The 19,752-nt window shown below is 40.4% G+C and overlaps 1 protein-coding gene across 1 annotated transcript in view; it reads right to left on the reverse strand.

The window, feature by feature from the left end:
* LOC127430798 (unconventional myosin-VIIa-like) overlaps positions 1-19,752 on the reverse strand; it is a 61,828-nt gene that overhangs the window by 22,623 nt on the left and 19,453 nt on the right. The window contains exons 14-29 of the mRNA XM_051680872.1: positions 18,852-18,987; positions 18,263-18,369; positions 12,470-12,607; positions 12,232-12,390; positions 11,979-12,071; positions 11,215-11,309; positions 11,049-11,133; positions 10,746-10,964; positions 8,443-8,760; positions 7,877-8,080; positions 7,563-7,739; positions 6,461-6,550; positions 6,191-6,318; positions 5,954-6,080; positions 4,700-4,819; positions 4,424-4,597 (exon numbers count right to left, since the gene is read on the reverse strand). Coding sequence (XP_051536832.1) covers positions 4,424-4,597; positions 4,700-4,819; positions 5,954-6,080; positions 6,191-6,318; positions 6,461-6,550; positions 7,563-7,739; positions 7,877-8,080; positions 8,443-8,760; positions 10,746-10,964; positions 11,049-11,133; positions 11,215-11,309; positions 11,979-12,071; positions 12,232-12,390; positions 12,470-12,607; positions 18,263-18,369; positions 18,852-18,987 — 2,370 coding nt within the window. The remainder of the gene's footprint in view (positions 1-4,423; positions 4,598-4,699; positions 4,820-5,953; positions 6,081-6,190; positions 6,319-6,460; positions 6,551-7,562; positions 7,740-7,876; positions 8,081-8,442; positions 8,761-10,745; positions 10,965-11,048; positions 11,134-11,214; positions 11,310-11,978; positions 12,072-12,231; positions 12,391-12,469; positions 12,608-18,262; positions 18,370-18,851; positions 18,988-19,752) is intronic.

Raw genomic sequence — 19,752 nt, forward strand, 5'->3', positions numbered from 1 at the left:
GACTACACCTTTTTCATAAGTTCATAAGATTGACTCTGGAATAGATTTTTTTTTACATTTTATATCTAAGTCACTTATTCCATCTACCACTGACTGCTCAATTGGGAACTTTTAGTTTCAGATCATGCTTTGATGTGTTTAGAAATAGATGGCTCTTTAATACATCCCTTCTACAGGAACTAGCAAATAAAATTTTAAAGATTAATTCATTAAGAAGTTAATGCTTATGTAGAAACCAATTGGTCCCCAGTGTCCTCTGTGGGTATGGCATGGTAGGCGCTTATGGCAGTTCTTAGGGGGCGGATCACACAATATGCCTCAATCATTAAAAATATCAAAGCGCAGGAATTCATAGAATTAGAAAAGAGTATTAAAAGTGCTGAAACAGAGCTGAAGTGCTGAAATTCATCCAATGGTTTTAGAGAGTTGACTCAGCTAAAATATAAGTACAATACTATTTTGTCACAGAAGGTAGAGTTTTGGTTATTCAGGGAAAAACAGACATATTTTGAGTCGGGGGACAAGGCAGGGAGACTTCTTGCCAGATATATAAAACAGACAGATTTTTTTTTCCACCATTCCTTCAATAAAGTATCTGGAGGCAATATATTTACTGCTCCCACAGATATTAATAAAGCCTTTAAAGAATTCTATTTCGATCTTTATAGATCCATTAGAACATCCTAAATTGACAAATGATCAAAAAGACTTTCTTGACTCAGATATTACTTAGCTTGTTGAGGTAATTAAAGCCTTGCCAACAGGTAAGGCACCGGGGCCAGATGGTTTTGCCACAGAATTTCTTAGATCTTAGATCACAGAACTGGCTCCACTTATGTTAGAAGTTTACACAGAGTCATTAAAGAAAAGTGAACTACTGCCATCAATGGCGCAAGCCCTGATCAGTCTCATTTAAAAAAAAGATAAAGACCCAAATTAATGTAAAATTTATCATCCAATTTCCCTGATCCAGTTAGATATAAAAATATTGTCTAAAATTCTGGCTAATCGATTAAGCACATTAATTACATTGATTATACATATAGATCAAGTGGGGTTTATACGTGGTTGTAGTTCTTCTGATAATATTAAAAGTTTTATAAATATTATGTGGTCTGTAGCGAATGATCAGACCCCAATCGCTGCAATCTCACTTGACGCCGAGAAGGCGTTTGATAGGGTGGAATCTTTTTAAGATTTCAAAAATGTACGGGTTTGGGAACACTTTTATTGGGTGGATTAAGTTACATTATAAACAACCGGTAGCAGCAGTGCAAACAAATGGATTAATTTCTGATTATTTTTCTTTTGGTAGGGGAACCCAGCATGACTGTCGTCTCTCGCCTTTATTGTTCTATCTTGCCCTGGAACCATTAGCAGCCACAATAAGAAAAGAGGATGATTTTCCTGGCATTGTGTGGTGCATAATCTTCTACTCTACGCAGGTGATATATTATTATTTGTCTCTGACCTTAAAAGATCTATGCCTAGCCTCCATAGAATTATTAATACTTTCTCCAAATTTTCAGGATATATGGTGAATTGGTCTAAATCAGAAGCTCTAGATTTGACAGCATATGGCCCTGTCACGGCTTTCCAACCTGGCACCTTTCAATGGCCCAAGCAAGGCATTAGGTATTTAGTAGGGGTGTAACGGTACATGTATTCATCCCGAACCGTCACGGTACTGACGTCACGGTTCAGTACATGCAGTCAGACGAAGAATACATCTGAGACAGGCGATCCACACTCCAATCCAGAAGGGGGTGCGCGTGGTAATGCAACGCTGTTTGCTAACCACCACAACAGGAAAAAGAGCAGAAGAAGAAGAGACCATCTATGCACCAACCCAAAACAAGAATGGCTTCTACAAATGCACAAGTTTTATTTTTCACTATTCTATTATTTTTTACTTTTATAACACAAGAGATGATTTTCAGCTTTGTAGCTGATTGTGACCAAATACCTTTTGTTTTTTATTAACCCTACAAAAATTATGGCCTATGCAAGAGTGCATTCTGTTTACTGCTTAGTGCTTAATACACTAAAGGAGGCTATACTGTACCAACTTCCTCAGGGGGGACTAAATGCCCCTAGGTGGAACAAACTGTAATTTGCATTACTGTCTGTTCAAAATAAATGAAAAGAAACCTAGCATTTGGGATTTGTTGCTTTTTCCTGTTGTACCAAACTCGTATCGAACCGTGACCCCAAAACCGAGGTACGTACCGAACCGTGACTTCTGTGTACCGTTACACCCCTAGTATTTAGACATTTTATTTCCAGCAAATTTGAGAGATTTAGTTAAAGTTAATTTTGACCCATTAATGAAAAGGTTCTCATGTGATGTGGATAGGTTGGCTTCACTACATCTGTCTATGGCAGGGAAGCTCAATGTTATAAAATGATGTATCCCCAAGTTCAATTATCTACTACAATCTCTCCCTCTAGAAGTTCCTCTTTCTTATTTTAAACAATTTGATAGAATATCTTTTATTTGGAATGGTAAACAACCTCAGCTGCATTTCAGTAAGTTACATAGACCAGTTGACAAAGGAGGCTTAGGCTTCCCCAAAATTTTGTTTTATTACTATGCTTTTAATCTCAGACACCTGGCCCATTGGCTTCTTCCACCTGAGAGAGCCCCTCCCTGAGACAACATTGAACATGCGGTCCTTGCCTCAATCTCACCATTGCAATGTCTTTCTTTTAAATTGCCTAGATAAGCAAAAATGCATCCTATTATTTCACATTTACAATCAGTGTGGAGAAAGGTTTCTTGCATGTTCAATTCTGATCATTACCTAAATGTTGCCTCAAGAATATGGCTGAACCCCAAATTATGTATTAACAAGTCCCCCTTTTTCCGGAAAGAATGGATTGAGAGGGGTGTTGCTACACTTGATGACCTTTATGAAAACAGAGCTTTGAGATAATTTGAAAATATAACACAGCAAATTGGGATTTCTAGGTCTCAGTTTTTCAGGTATTTACAGTTGTGCCATCTACTTTATTCTATTTTTGGTGGTAGTACACAGCCCCCTAAAGCTGCAGACACACTCTGAATGGTGCTCACAACTTTTGGAAAGGGTCATGAAACGTCAGTGTTGGTGATGGGGCCTTAAGTGCTCTTAAGAAGTTATGGGAAAGAGATTTGAACTTGGTATTGGAGGATGGGGAGTGGGAAAGGATTTTAAAAAAAATATTAAAACTATGTCTAAGGATGCAAGAGTTCGCCTTATTCAGTTTAAGATTTTGCATCGTTTCTACTGGACTCCCTCTAGATTGTTTAGACTTGGTCTAAAAGACACACCTACATACTGGCAATGTCAGTTGTAGGATGAAGACATGGCCCATGCTCTGTGCTTCTGCGCTAAGATTCAAGAAATTTGGGTAAGTGGGGCCTGGGTATCTCAGCGAGTAAAGACGCTGACTACCAACCCTGGATTCGCGAGTTCAAATCCAGGGCATGCTGAGTAACTCCAGCCAAGTCTCCTAAGCAACCAAATTGGCCCGGTTGCTAGGGAGGGTAGAGTCACATGGGGTAACCTCCTCGTGGTCACTATTATGTGGTTTGTTCTCGGTGGGGTGCATGGTGAGTTGTGCGTGGATGCCGCGGTGGATGGTGTGAAGCCTCCACAATCGCTATGTCTCAACAGTAACACGCTCAACAAGCCACGTGTTAAGATGTGCGGGTTGACGGTCTCAGATGTATATTGGGTGATGGGGCGGTCATTAAAGTAGATGACAAATATACAAAAAGATGGGTCCAAACTAGTGTAATGATTGGCAGACAAATAATTCTTAGAGGATGGAAGTCAGTTGGTTTTCCCTCATTTCAAGAATGGTTCACCGAATTGGGTAGGGTGGCGGCATTTGGAAAGATGTCATATAAACAGCTTGGCAAAATAGACAAAGATGGTAAGAAATGGGACAGGTATTTGGCCATTCTGGAGGGCTCTCAGTGAGGACCATGTGGAGAGAAACAGAATTGTGGTGGTAATTGTAAATTCTATTCTTTGTGGAGTTCTTTCTTTTCTCTTTGTTTGTTGATTTGTATATTTTTTATGTTCTCAAATATTTTCTTTTGTTTGTATGCTTATATGTGTGCATGGTGTAATTTAGGCTTTGACCACAAGGTTATTTGTTGAGGGGGATGGGTGGGGTTGGTGAGGGGGATATAATGGGAGTTAATTTGATTCTGGATATGTATATGTTCTGTTTATTCCATATTTCACATAAGAATCAATAAAAATGTTAATAGCAACAAAAAAATGTATGATTCTCTATAAAACTCTTATAAAAAAAGCAAAAAGCAAAAACTATGCACAAAGACAAAAGATGGATTCAATGAGAATGAATAAGAATAAGGCTGAAATACTGCACACAAAAGCGGCTCAAGTCTGAGAGTGTGGTAACATACCTTATCGAATAGAGCAATGTATAGGGAGAAACCAAAGCGATCCTTCAGGCCAATTTTGTCTGACAGAGCATTGCAGAGCTCTTCCGCTGTAGTGGCAGAGTCAGTCAGCAGGGTCTTAGTGGTGCCATCCATGAAGGTCACCGGCAACATGATGGGCTTCTTAGATTTAGTGGCCTGGAGGAGGAAAACAGAAATACCCAGACAAATAATTGCTTTTTTGCCTGTGAATTTCTTCACAGCAAGCTCTAATGGGTTTTGTGTGTCACAATGAAATACCTGCAGCTCAAGCCAAGAAGGAGGCTGAGTTCTTGTCTTGTTGACAAATGTTCTTCGTAGTCTCTCCTCACAATAGGGTGCAAATCCAGGGGGCCCACTGTTAATGAATGTCCGTAGATGCTGAAGAAATATACAGATCAAGTCACTCCAAACTGTAAGAAAGAGTAAGCTGCACAATAAAACCAGCCTAAGCTGGTTTGCTGGTGTCCCAGCCTGGCCAGGTTGGTTTGTTTTTAGTGGGGTTTTGTGCACTTGTCAGCTAGTCATGCTGGGAAACCAGTTGGCTGACCAGATAAACAAGCTCAAAACTAGCTTTGCCAGGCTGGAAGATTTACTTAAACCAGGAGGCAAGCAAACAATCTTAGGCTGAATTAAGCAGTTTTTTTTAACAGGGCCATCCATCACTATAAATATTTTGGTTTCCATTAACTGATTGATTTAACCTTTAGAGAAAAATGTAAAGTGCGTTCTTCAGATCTTCAATTTGCCATCCTCACTTCCTGTTCATATTAAAGGAATACTTTCTCTCATTATTTACTCACCCTCAAAAATAAGATTTTTAGAAGAGCAAGTGAATGGTGACCAAAATTTTAAAGCTCCAAAAAGTACATAAAGGCAGCATAAAAGTAATCCATACGACTCCAGTGGTTTAATTAATGTGTGATCTAATCTGTTTTGGGAGATAACAGACCAAAATGTGAATCCTTTTTCACTTTACATCTTGCCATTGCAATCTCTCAGTATGATCATGATTTGAAATTCGATTACACTTCCTAGTGCTTAACGCATGCGCAGAGTGCTAGGTGGTGCTAGGTAGTGTAATAAAGCTTTAAATCATGACCATCAAGGAGACCGCTGATGTCAAGATTTATAGTGAATAAGGATTTATATTTTGGACTGTTCTCACACAAAATCTATTAGATCGCTTCAGAAGACATAGATTTATCGCCTGCAGTCTTATAGATTACTTTAATGCTGCCATTATGTGCTTTTTGGAGCTTTAAAGTTTTGGTTACCATTCACTTTCAATGTATGGACCTACAGAGCTGAGATATTCTTCTAACAATCTTTGTTTGTGTTCTGCAGATGAAAGAAAGTCATACACATCTGGGATAGCATGAGTGTGAGTAAATGATGAGAGAATTTAAGTTTTTTGGTGAACTATTCCTTTAAATCATTAGGATCACTGCAAGAGTGTGAGATCTCATTTTCTGCTGATTAATTAAAAAATTAAGAGCAATTAAAGTGTATTACTTTGACAAATTTTTCAGATGGCGCAAAGCAGCCCACACAGAGGGACAGCAGAATCCAGCCACGGGCATGACTGCTTTTGGATGGGTTCTGACTCAGCTGCTTACAGATCTGACAGTAGATCTCATCTCTAAGAGAGAGGTAACAAACACAGAAATCGATTCCATGTAATACGGTTTGTATACAATGTAAATCTGACAGCACAAGTACACTTTTGTTTGGAATGTGCTATTCAATGACCTTAAGGCAGGGCGTAAAATGCCATTGCCAATGATAAAGTGGAGTTTCTCTAAATTGGAGGTGGGCCTGTCTTCCAGCATGCTGTTTCCATGTAGGCTGTAATCACTGTCTGTCAGCAGTCTGGTCACCTAAAAGAGCAAATATAGTGTATATGATTAGAGGCATTACATAAGCTAGTGAAAAATGAATATCTAAAAAAAATACTTGGATATAATACTCTTTGCTTTTATTGAGGCAAACAAAAAAATGAATAATCAGCCAGTGGCAAACCTCCTCTGTAAGCTTGGATTTCTTCTTCAATGTGAGGGACACTAGCTTATGCCTTGCACTGTTCCTCTTCTGGATGTCAGTAGTGGAACTCTGGAATCAATAATAAAAAGATTTCATACATGTTATATTTTGCAGAGGTTAAAGTCACATTCATTTTTCTTAATTAAAGCAATAGTTCACCCAAAAATGAAAATTCTGTCATCATTTACTCATCCTCATTCCATCCCAGATGTGTATGACTTTCTTTCTTCTGCTGAACACAAATGAAGGTTTTTAGAAGAATATTTCAGCTCTGTAGGTCCATACAATGCAAGGGAATGTGTACCATCATTTTGAAGCTCCAAAAGCACATAAAAGGCAGAATAAAAGTAATTCATACAACTCTAGTGGTTAAATCCATAACGTCAGAAGCGATATGATAGGTGTGGGTGAGAAACAGATCAATATTTAAGTCCTTTTTTACTATAAATCTCCACTTTCACTTTCACCTTCTCATTCTTCTTGTTTTTTTCCGCGTTTCACATTCTTTGTGCATTTCGCCACCTACTGGGCAGGGAGGAGAATTTATAGTAAAAAGGACTTAAACATTGATCTGTTTCTCACTTTCACTTCTCATGTTGCTTCAGAAGGTGTGGATTTAACCACTGGAGTCATATGGATTACTTTTATGCTGCCTTTATGTGTTTTTTGGAGCTTAAAAATGTTGGTACCCATTCACTTACATTGTGAGGACCTACAGAGCTGAGATATTCTTCTAAAAATCTTCCTTTGTGTTCAGCAGAAGAAAGAAAGTCATACACATCTGGGATGAGCATCTGCATGAGGATGAGAAAATGAGCTGTTCCTTTAAAAAGTTTTAGCCCTAATGTTCACGGATAGACCAGTACCAAACCAGTACTAACCAGAATACTCCAGTCTGAACTAGCATAGTGATCCATGCTAGTCTAAGCTGGTCTTTAGAGCAGGGTTGTCCCAATTAAAGTTTTGAAGTAAAAGTCAATATTTTGCTTAATTCGATATTATATTGATAATATGTGAATATTATTTCTCACTCATTTATACAGCAATATCTTTCATTCTTATCCAAGACATATTGCCTCACCTCCTCTTCTCCCTGCAGGGCCTGCAGCTCCCTTTTGTAGGTCCGCTTTCCCAACGTCTCGTAGATTTTAGTCATAACTGGAATCTTCTCACTGCCGTCACTAATACTGATATGGTATTTGGGTTCAGGGAGATCTCCCATAAACCTCAACACTGTGATCCACACAGCAAGAGCCGCCTAATGACATGAGTGAACCATCATTTAATACGAGTAATGCAGCTTAAATATTAGATAGTCAACCTGTCCAACCTCGGATAGGTCAAATCTGTTTATATAACTGGCTGAAAAGAGGTTTGTGATAAGAAGATGCTTACTAGCTGATCTCCTTCATCCTCATGAAACAGCAAAGGTTGCTTCAGTGGTCGCCTCAGATATGTATGTGTGGCATTTCCCTGGAAGTAAGTTGCAGCAAACTTTGCAAACTTATACTCTGATAGGTCTTCCTCTTCATCATCAGGAAGAGGAAGAGCCTCGTTAATGTCATCTTCCTCATACTGTCTTGGAACATACTCTAGATCCTGTTGCATCAAAACAAAAGCAAACCAAATGCAATGCAACCAGCAGGTGTACAGCAGGGATACTCATCAGGTGGTCCACTAAACCAATTTTTTTTTGTTGAGAAAAATATACATCTGAAACAAAAATACAATATTAAGTTGACATCTACCAAAGCTGAAGTTCAGAAATTAAAATTCAGCTAAATGTTTCATTGTTCATCCTACATTAAAATGTAATAATTCAATTGTAATGTAAAAGTATAACGCTCTATACATCAGTAGTTATTAGTAAACTAGTAACAGGGAGTCACTGCTCCATCTCTTTATCCACTAAGGTTGAATCCCCCTGCTCTAAAGAAATTTACGGTCACAAATTCCTGCACCTCAAACCCTTCTGGTGCTTCACCCTCCAGGTTGGGAAGTGAGCTGGCGTTGCCCAGGAATCCGAACATCTTGTCCACCATATCGGAGTCGTTGACCGGCTCCTGTTTCTCTCTCTCCATCTGCTCAAGCAGCTCCTTTTTCCTGCGGGTCTCATCCCGCTCTGCCTGCTCTCTCTCCTCTTGCTCTCGGTCGAGCTGGGCCAGACGCTCCTGATGCTTCCTCTCTGCCTCTGCTCGAGCCCTGCGCGCTGTCATCTGGTTCCTCAGACGCTCCTCCTCAGCCAGGCACTGCCGTTCGGCCTCTATCCGCAGCTCCCTCTAGACAGGGAGAGAACAAATTTAATAACTACACTTATACTGTAGCTAGAAAGGGAAAGTTTTTCAAAACAAACCTGGAATGTGGGCTTGATAAAGCCTTGTCTTTAGGATTATATACCTATTATGTAGTTTGAACCTGTCGACTGACTGACCGACTGATTCAACCTACCGATTCGATCGATAGACAGACAGACAGACAGACAAACCGACCGACTGACGGACGGACCGACCGACCGATGGTATATACAGTATATTCTGCATGGACATTGTGTTTTGTATTTGCTATACGCTATGCATAATTTAATTATATTTATACCATCTGATCTCAGTTCAGGACACTGTGGGCTGTCAGTAAAGGGTTAAACATGTAACAAAGTAATATGGTGCCGATCACAGTGGAGATTTTCTTTGTGAGAAATGCCAACAAAACTACATCTAGTAAGAAAACTAATTAAAATTTTGCATTGAAACCTGTTTGTGTCAAAAGATTAGAGTCTCTAGTTTAGCAGATATGCCATTTTAAAAATTAAAGCGATTTATTGTGAAAAAGCATGCTGTTAAACACGATTACTATAGCGGACAATAGCGCTAGTTTTTCATTAGAAATCCTATATTTATTGTGCATTTTTACATTGAGATTTTTTTTTATTGTTTTTTGCTTTCAGAGGCTTTATATGGATTTAGGATGGAAATAAGCTGCATTTCGTCCGAACTGTTCTGAGACCAGTGCAGTCAGACAGCACACTGAAGATTAAGTCATTAAATAAATAGGGAGCATTCTATAGCTTTCCTATGCAGCGAAGTGCATTCACTCCTAACATCTGACCAAAAGTTCAGTTTCAGGCTACAGATGATGCTTGTACCACTCAACATGTTTGGCAGACATGGGACAATGGTAATCAGTACCTAGATTCAGAATTTTAATGTATAACTATTTTAACATGGTTGGCAGTGATTGGACGATGCTGGCCATAATTGTATCAGAATTATTTATGCTAATATCTGATTCAGCACTGGCTATCACTTGTTTATTTGACAGTGCAAAGAGAGAACATTGAGATTTTGTTGCCAAAGTAGAAAAACAAAAACAAAAACATTGTAACATAAAAGTCAAATGAAATCAAATAAGTTTTATTTGTAAAGTTTTTTTATTTGTGCTTTTCCCGATACACATTGTTCCAAAGCAGCTTTACAGAAATTCAGCTGTAATGTCTGTAACGTCACAAAAAAATGAATAACCAGCCCTCCTGGAAACATAATAAACTATTTACTAAAAAATCAGACTTTCTATGGCTTGGTATTATTCAAAATTTCACAACTTAGTCCCACTTGACATACAATTTTAGCAAAAATATTTGCTCTAGATTGTTTTTTATTAGGTACAACTAGTTACAAATCAAAAATGGAAATTGTTAATGCACATAGCAGTCACTCTCTGGTCTCATCTATAATTATTCTCATTATACTGAATCAATAAATAAAAATCTAAATAACTATATGTTCTTTCTTGCATCTGTCTTCTGTATTTTTTGATAGTCTGTGTACACATTTGTCAAACAGACATGTATGGAGTGGTCAAGTTTCACTGGTTTTCAGAGTCCCATTCCATAAACTTAACCTTTTATGATGATGTGTATAGTTAAAAGTAGTTTGAAACTTTGAAAAACGTATCTCGAGACCCCTGTGTTATGTTGTGCACTGTTGGTTTGTTGCCTGTTTTGCTGAGCGTTGCACTGACTGCCCCCTCCTGACTGGGACTCACAAAAACATGAAGTTGGTTGTTCAAGCTTGAAATGCTTCACTGATAGGAAAATTCCTTATTAAGGAACGGTCAGGGGGCATGAGCAATTGTGCTTTTAATGTTATTTTTCCACATTATTTAATTAATCGCAATGAATTAACATAATAAATATATTTTTGTTGTGTTTTTTCTATTCTTTTTGTCATAAGACAATTTCTTTAGGGTAAAAATGCAATAAATTTACCTCCAGTCTGAGACGCTTGCATAGTCTACGTGTAATCATTCCTCGTGCATAAGCCTGGATGGTGAGTACTGCATGGAAGCGCTTGGAGAATGTTTTCCGCACCAGGAAGCCACGGCATTGAGCCTGGAGCAGGGTGATGCTCGTTCTGGTCGCTTGGTATGCCAGGTACAGCTTTCGCGATCTGTACAAGGCCTGCAGTCGCAAGAAGCCCACACGCATCTGAAAAGGAAGCATATTAAATATCAAAAACCCCTGAGAACACATCATATCAACCTAGGTTTCACTATAAGCACATCAACTCACAGAAATGTAGTGTTTTCTACAGATGTAGCCTCTCCATATCCTCTGTATTACACTCACAGCCCTTTTAACTTTCAGGAAGTTTGCTCTGGAAGAGAAAATAGACAGAGACGTCAAACTTTATTTTGTTCTTGTCCTTTTCTTCTTCACTTTTTCATTTTTTTCTTACCTCACCCTCAAGCCCCTCACTGACTTCTGGATGAGAATGGCCTTGTCAGTGATGGCTTTATCTCTTTCAGTTTCCAGCTGCATGTCATGGCGATCCTATAGCAGATACAGACCAAGTGAAACATTTTCAAAATTCTATTAAAACAGTTAAATCAACTTTTAAATGTAATTTTAAAGGAATAATTACTCCAAAAGTGACAATTTTTTTAATAATTTACTCATTTGTACGTCAAACTGCTCTGAATAGCCCGGTCTCTAAACCCTAAATCAAACTGTGGTTTGTCGCTTTACAAGTCAGTCAGGTGGTCTTTTCCTGTATAAGTGGGTGGTTCTTAGTCAGAAGAAGCTGCAATGACGACCAGACTTAGTTGAAAGTCTTGCTACACAAGCATAGTCGCGCACACACACACACACACACACATACACGTTGGTGCAGCTATCATTATGAGGACTCCCCATAGACATAATAATTTTTATACTGTACAAACTATAGATTCTATCCCCTAAACCTAACCCTACCCCTAAACCTAACCCTCACAAAAAACTTTCTGCATTTTTACATTTTCAATAAAACATCATTTAGTATGTTTTTTAAACGATTTGAATTATGGGGACACTAGAAATGTCCCCATAAACCACATTTATAGCATAATACCCTTGTAATTACCAGTTTGTAACCTAAAAAAGTCCTCGTAAACCACTTAAACCTGCCCACACACACACACACACACTCACAAACACACAAAAAAAAATTATGTGGCAAACCTTCAGAAAAATTTTCGTCTTTCCTATCTGCCAGTCATCATCTCTCTGCAGAACAGATACAACAATGCGCTGACTGGTCCCTCGCAAGTCCTCCTGTAAAAGGGCAGAATTTCATGGCAAATTTATACCAAATTTTTCATCATCAGTACTTGTCAAATAATCTCACCAGATGGCATTTCTAACAGGGCTGTCATGCAAACAACATACTTCAGAACTGCCCTTTAAAACTGCATTAACACAGCCTTAAACTCGCCTGTTTGTATGCTGGTTTGACTCCAGGCATCAGTACCCGATAACGGTCCACAAACTCAGCGAATGTGTAGCGGATGGGATATCCGGCTCTGCGTATACGAATGGTCTCCCTCATGCCAGAATAGCGTAACTGCCTTACACACAGCCCTCTATCAAACATCTGCAGAATAGAGAAAAAGGCACATATTTAAAATATCTGCATTTCATAAAAATACACAGTATCCCACACATTTACTCACCATGGGCTTTTTTAGCTCATTGGGTTTGATGCAACGCACAAAGAAAGGCTGACACACACTCAGCGTCCTCATGAGCAGCTCTAGTGAGCGCTTAAACTGGCTGCTCAGAGTTGGCGAACGCTTTCTTGTCTCCACACCCTAAAAACACAATCCATCTCAAATTAATTGCACACACAAAGGAGCAAATGTTAGACTTACCATGTACATGCACAAATACTTCACAATTACACACCACACAAAGCTACAACACATACTGATCCTATGCACACAACTAAGCCATGTTTTGAGTTTCACCCCTCTGTGTGGCCCTTTTTTTGATCCATTTTGTTCTTGTTTTTACCCCGCCTCTAATATAAGTTGTCCCTGCATCTTGTCTTCCTCTCTGATAATTTTTATTTGGGATCTTCATTGGTTGTGTTGATCCTTTGGTGTTATTCTCTATGCTATCAGAAGGCACTAGTGTGCATATGAAGAAAAAACTCTTCAGTCTAGTAGTTTTAATGATCCTTCTTCACACAGCGCCAGGAAAAAAGCAAACGGAATCTTGCAAAGGACTTCAAAATAATGCTGAACACCAATGAGAACAAGCCACATCTAACTTGAAACAGAACCTCCATGTATCTCTGTGATGACTAACATTTTTCCACAATTCATTTAGAGTCCACTGTTACTGCCACTGTTACAGCTATTAAATTATTCTGTCAGTGTGCCCTCACTGACTGCTTCAACAGAAACCATTTCCAGTGAAGAAAAAACCACAGGAATGAGTTTTAATAAGGGACTACAGAGAATATGTGTGTAGACAGAGTTCAATAGGGACACAAAACCACTGAAGTGATCACCATCGATTACCTTCTGAAGGGATGAAGTGGGCTCCAAATAGCCACACAGAAACTGAGGCCAGAAATAAGGTAAAATATTAAGGGACAGGGAGATTAAGGATGGAAAAAAGAGAGAGAGAGAATTGACTGGTTTTAGCCAAGTCTGCTAAGAATCAGTCAAGAGCGATTAGTGCTGACATCATCACAGAGAAATTAAATTCATTTGAACTGAATTTGAATTGAAGTAGAAAACAGGATGCAGAATTGAAATGCGAATTTGAATTTAAGGAATTCAAATGGAATGAAATTCAAAGCACTTGCTGTAAGTGAAATTTTTAATAATATATTTCCTTTTTCAGGATTACTGTCTGTTATATTTTTCTGTATATTTCTGTTATCATACACACTACATACAGTATGGTATTTCCAGAGAAATAAGATATTAAAGATATTAGATACTACAAATCAATGTTTAAAATGCTGCCTAAAACAATTTGTATTTAATTTATATATATATATTTATATTTATATTAACCTCAGACAAATCAACAAACTCAATTGCAAAATGGTTTGCTGTGAAAGGCTAACGTTCAATAATACTAGTGAAAGGCTTATGTTCAATGATATAGAACAAAACAAACACTAAAAAATGGCCAATTTTTTGTCTAATATTGTCTAATCAATGCTTTACTTGTCTGCTTCAATAATGTAATGTATTTGAATGATCTAAATTATTATGTTTATTACTGTGATGAGGAGGAGGGTTCTGGATGCACGGCCGGTTCTGAATTGTCCTAATCAGCTGGGAGGGGGATAAAGATGATCCGGAGGTGCCAGTTCGAGAGAGAGAGAGAGAGAGAGAGATACACGTGGCCACTGTGTGTGCGTGTCTGTGTGTTTATGTTTGTTTAAGTTGATTTATGTCATAAAAGTTATGTTGACTGTTCTGCTGGTTCCCACCTCCTCCTTGCCCATCCTGAACCCTGTTACATTGGTGTCACTCCTGTCCGCCAGGGGAGGAGCTGCCGCTGTCCGCCAAGGGACGGAGGAGTCACTGCTGGCCGCTGGGAGTCGGAGGAACCGCTGCCGTCAACCAGGAAGGGGATGAGCTGTTACCATCCGCCAGGGGTCGGAGGACTTGCTGCCATCTGCCAGGGGAGGAGTGGCTGTCATCCGCTAGAGGGCGGAGGAGTGGCTGAGGACCAGGCGACAGCGTGTTTTCAGGGAGTTTTTCTCCCTCCTCTCTCTCTGTTTCTCCTCCTCATTCTTTCCCTCTCCCCTCTCCCTCCCCTCACCTCTCCCTAGGCTCCAGAGAGGTGGGGAAGACCTGCCGGCAGAAGGACGGCCTCCAGGAAGGGAGGGGAGGGGAGTACGTCAAGCCGGAGGTTTCCCCGGCCTGAATTGGGCGGTGGAGGAGTGTGACGAGGAGGAGGGCGTGGCCAGGCCAAGAGGACGCATGCTCCTCCTTCCCGGGTTTCGGCACCAGTGTAACAAAATTCAGGATGGGCAAAGAGGAGGCGGGAACCGCTTTAATGACATAAATCAACTTAAACAAACATACACACACACAAAGCGGCCACGTGTGTCTCTCTCTCTCTCGAACTGGTGCCTCTGGCTCGACTTTATCCCCTCCTGGCTGATTAGGACAATGCAGAGCTGGGTATGCGTCCTCACGGCCTGGCCATGCCCTCCTCCTCATCACACTCCTCTATCGCCTGATTCAGGCCAGGGAAACCTCAAGCTTGCATACTCCCCTCCTCCCACTGCTTTACATACAAACCGGCTTCTCGGCTCCGGAGATTGCACTGCCTGCTGGTTTCCCCTGCCCTCTCACTCCCAGGGTGGTGGACCCGTTGTCATGGGCATGGGTGTGGATCCTGGGCCAGTCTGTTGAAGATGCGGGGAGCCTGGGCATTTCCGGGACCAATGCCCGGTGATGGAGGTGGGGACATTGGTTCAGGTCCCCGACGTGCCGCAGGACACCCCCAATTAAGCTTGGACGTATCACATACCCGTGAGTAGTGTCAAGGCTGCGGTTAGTTTGCGCCTCACCCATCCACTAATTTTGAGCATGAATTGGCCAGTGTTTTCCACGTTACTAAGGGAAATTTGTACAGATGGGTCCTATAACAGAGCGTTTCAGTGTGGGATTTGTGATGCGCTGGCTGGGAAGGCGGAGCCAGGGCCGTCTACGTCAGTTCCGCAACAGGATGACGTAAGGGAGGGGGAAGTCTTGGCTTCCCCAGCCCTTAGAGGATTTGCCACAGGGGATTTCCCTCTGGAGCAGACGCGAGACGAGACTCTTAGGCACGCCTTCATCCAAGTGAGAGTGATTGATGGTCACCATCTTCAGCCAGTCATTGCACTCGCCTATCCATACTTTTCTATAATAAATGACCGGTTGTATCGAGTGTTGCAGGACACTCAGACAAAGGATGATACAACCCAGTTATTGATACCGAAGAACCGTCGGGAAATGTTATTCCAGATGGCTCATTATAATCTGATGGCGGGTCACTTAGGGCAGGAAAAGACACTGAAGCATCTAATAGCCGTTTCTATTGACAGGGCATTCGCGGGGATGTTCGCAGATGATGTGCGGCATGCTGTGAATGTCAGCTGGTGAATCCGCCGGCCACACCGAGAGCGCCTTTGCACCCTCTTCCTTTGATTGAGGTCCCCTTCAAAAGAATTGATATGGACCTTGTCGGGCCATTAGAGTGGATGACACGCGGGCATCGCTTTGTGTTCGTTCTGGTGGACTATGCAGCTCAATATTCGGAAGCAGTGCCTTCGTGCAACATCTCAGCACATAGTTTTGCAGAGGCACTCTTCAGAATTATCTCCTGAGTGGCGATTCTAAAAGAAATCCTCACTGATCAAGGCAGTATTTTTATGTCACGTACACTACACGGGCTGTATGAATTATTGGGCATTAAATCTATTCGGACAAGCATGTCCCACCCGCAAACAGATGGCTTGGTCGAACGGTTTAATAAAACCCTGAAAAACATGATTCGTAAGTATGTGCAGGAAGATTCTCGGAACTGAGATAAGTGGCTCGAAACCCTGTTATTCACAATTTGTGAGGTCCCGCAAGCCTCCACGGGGTTTTCCCCATTTTAATTATTGTATGGGCGTAAGCCTCGCGGTGTCTTAGATGTCATGAGGGAAAATTGGGAGGAGGGACCTTCAAACAGCAAAATTGAAAATCAATAGTTCTTGACCTGAGAGCAAAACTCCACACATTGGGGCAACTATCACAGGAGAATTTGCTACAGGCTCAAGAACGTCAGACCCGGCTGTATAACAGGGGAGCTTGGCTGCAGGAATTTACATAGGGAGATACAGTCCTTGTATTACTACCCACATCAAGCTCTAAATTGCTCGCAAAGTGGCAAGGGCCCTTTGAGGTCACACGGCGAGTTGGGAAAGTCAATTATGAGGTTAAATGCATGGATAGGGGTGGAGCACGTCAGATTTACCACCTCAACCTCTTAAAACCGTGGAGGGAGGTGGTCCCTGTGGCTTTGGCGATAGTGGTACCGGAGACGGAGGAGCTCGGGGCGGAAGTGAACTTAAAAGCCAATTGCGGAACCTTGTCACTTGCAGAGACCACCTCTCACCATTGCAAAAAGAATTCTCAGACATGTTCTTGCCCCTTCCCGGTCATACGAACCTCATAATACACAATATCGAAACAACCCTAGAGGTAGTGGTACACAGTCGTCCCTACCGATTACCCGAGTACAAAACAAAATGGTTCGAGAAGAATTAAAGGCCATGCTCAATATGGGGGTAATAGAAGAATCCCACAGTGACTGGGCCAGCCCGGTGGTGCTGGTTCTGAAGATCGACGGCTCAGTCCGGTTCTGTGTAGATTATAGAAAGGTCAATGCGGTGTCTAAATCTGACGCGTATCCAATGCCTCGTATTGACAAACTGCTCGTTTGGTTGGGAGTGGCTCACTTTTAATCAACACTGGATTTAACGAATGGTTATTGGCAGATGGCTGTTGTGGAATTTCTCTCCAGAAATGGGTGGGGGGGTTACTGGGCAGGCCAGATGGCTCCCTGGCCTGAGTCAGGCGATGGGGGTTTGTGGTGGTGGGGGTGTGTTTGAGTACCGGCTTGCGAATGGAGAGCGAGATCAGGCGATGAGAACGGTAAGGATCATCACCTGGCAATGATTTTCTCTAACAGCTGTTTGTCATTGCAGTGAGAGTGGAGACAGGTTTTAAGAGCGAGCCGGACGCCAGTGAGGGGAGAGAGAGTTACGAGACACAAGCCGAAGAGACTGTGTCCACTGAATATATAAAAAATTACATTTAATTAATTAATTAATTTAAATAGACTGGCATCCCTAAATAATAAACATAATTAGTCAAAATATACATTTATGTTTAGTCATTTACCAGATGCTTAAATTGTATGCAGAACATAAGAAGCAATTTGTCATACACAATATCTGCAGTATCGCAATACCAAGTTCTAATAGGTATAGTTCAAAATGTATTATTTATTTATGTTTTGTTGTAAAAGTTGTGTTGGACTAATGAAATTCTTCTGTTGTGTGACTGTGTTGAATTTATTTGAATTGCAATTCAGTAAATTCCTCTACCTGTCATTCTAATTCCAATTCCAATTCCAATTCAACATCCTGTGGGGTGTGACAAATTCAATTCAAACTCCAATTCATGAACTAAAATGGAGCCTATTCTTAAATTTTGGATTTTGCCCAGCCCTGTGAGCCAGTTAGACAGTGTTAGCACGTCACTTCTCTAGAATTGCCCTCTCATTCACAGTGTAGGGCAATTATGCTAACACAAGTCACATATTTGCTTTTAATATGCAGCCCTGACATAAACTTGCATAGCCAACATTTGGCACTCAGAGATCAATGGCCTCACTGGCGTGTCGTGAGCGTATTAATGCTAAGAAAATATGGATTCAGAATTGAAAAAGGGAATCACCATAGCAACATCAGCTTGGAAGATCTGCTTGATGAACTTGTTTTTGGACGAGTGCACCAGTTGGATGATGTCACTGTGGAGGTTGTCTCTGTTTTTTTCCAGGAAACCTGACCAATGAACCAACAGGGAACCAATAACTTTCATGTTAACTTTTTGAAAATATGAAAATAGTTTCATTAATATTTTTATGACAATATTCAAATAAGAATGTATATAATTGATCAGATTAACTACTTAAACCAGCCTAAATTGATTTTCTGGTCTAAGCTTGTCTCCCATCCTGGCCAGGCTGGTTTGTTGGATGTTTCTAGAAGGGCTTTGGGCAATTTTCAGCTTGGCCAGGCTAAGAGACCAGAAAACTGCTTTAAGCTGGATTTTGTTTTTTCGGCAGGGGAGTGCCACTACATTATACATAGAAAAAAAGTGGTTGCAAATAAATCATGTATCTGTAATTTCAGTAAAAGCATCATTTGAATTAATATTATCTCTCATTTTTGTCATTGTTAAAAATAACATTATTCCACTTTGAGAAGTCTCTGGAAGTACACTGTTTAGGGAAATAGAAACAGCTTGAGCTAGTAACGTGTACCTTTTGTTTCATAGTGCACCACTCCAGCAAAGTGCTGAATGCCAAACTGAGTCTCGTGACTGTGCTTAGGGGGGATGTAGTTGGTATTTAATTTGTGCTGGGAGTTTAGCTTATTCAGCATGGTTGCATCTGTTCCCTAAGAAACACAAAAGCAAGTCATGTACATTCATCATGACATGCAGATATCCTCCATTAAACAGATAAATAAAGAAAAATGCAAGAACGACATTCAATAAATCTAACAGCCATACCTTAAAAAGCCTTCGTAATTTATTTAAAGGGGACATGACAAGCATTTTTTATTTGTTTCTTGAGGTTCACATTTAATATTATTAATTGTTTTGCACAAAAAACAGTCATATACTGTATTTGTAAAACATGATAATTTTCCACCCTCATTCTGACCTTCTATCAGAAATGTTAGATTTTGGTGCTGCATCTCCTTTAAGACTTGACAGAAAATGCTCAATGTTATAATGTTCTCTCTGCTCTTCACTGATCTGATCTCTCTGCTTGCCATCTCATTGCTCATCGCTGCTGACTGGGGCTACGAAAGTAATAAGGTAAAGTAGGCATTTACAGTATGTGATTTTTGTGGGGTGGTCAGATGCAAATATTTACCACAGTGTGACATCTCAATGTGGAGGAAGTAGAAAACGAATAATTTTGACAACTTGGTTTCAAACAAATTCTCTTTTCGCACTGAGGAGGAAGTTCTGAAACCTACAGTATGTTTTTAAAGTAAAATTAGCTCTTATATGTCAAAAGATCAAGGAAAATTTGATTCCTCATCTCATGACCCCTTTAAGAAAGAAGCATCTTGGTTCAGTGCTTTGTTCTAGGACACAATAGTGATGACAGATGTGGGAATCAAACCAACAACCCTCCAATTACCAGCCCT

The sequence above is a fragment of the Myxocyprinus asiaticus genome, chromosome 40 (assembly GCF_019703515.2).
Source record: "Myxocyprinus asiaticus isolate MX2 ecotype Aquarium Trade chromosome 40, UBuf_Myxa_2, whole genome shotgun sequence".
In the NCBI taxonomy this organism is placed as follows: Eukaryota; Metazoa; Chordata; class Actinopteri; order Cypriniformes; family Catostomidae; genus Myxocyprinus; species Myxocyprinus asiaticus.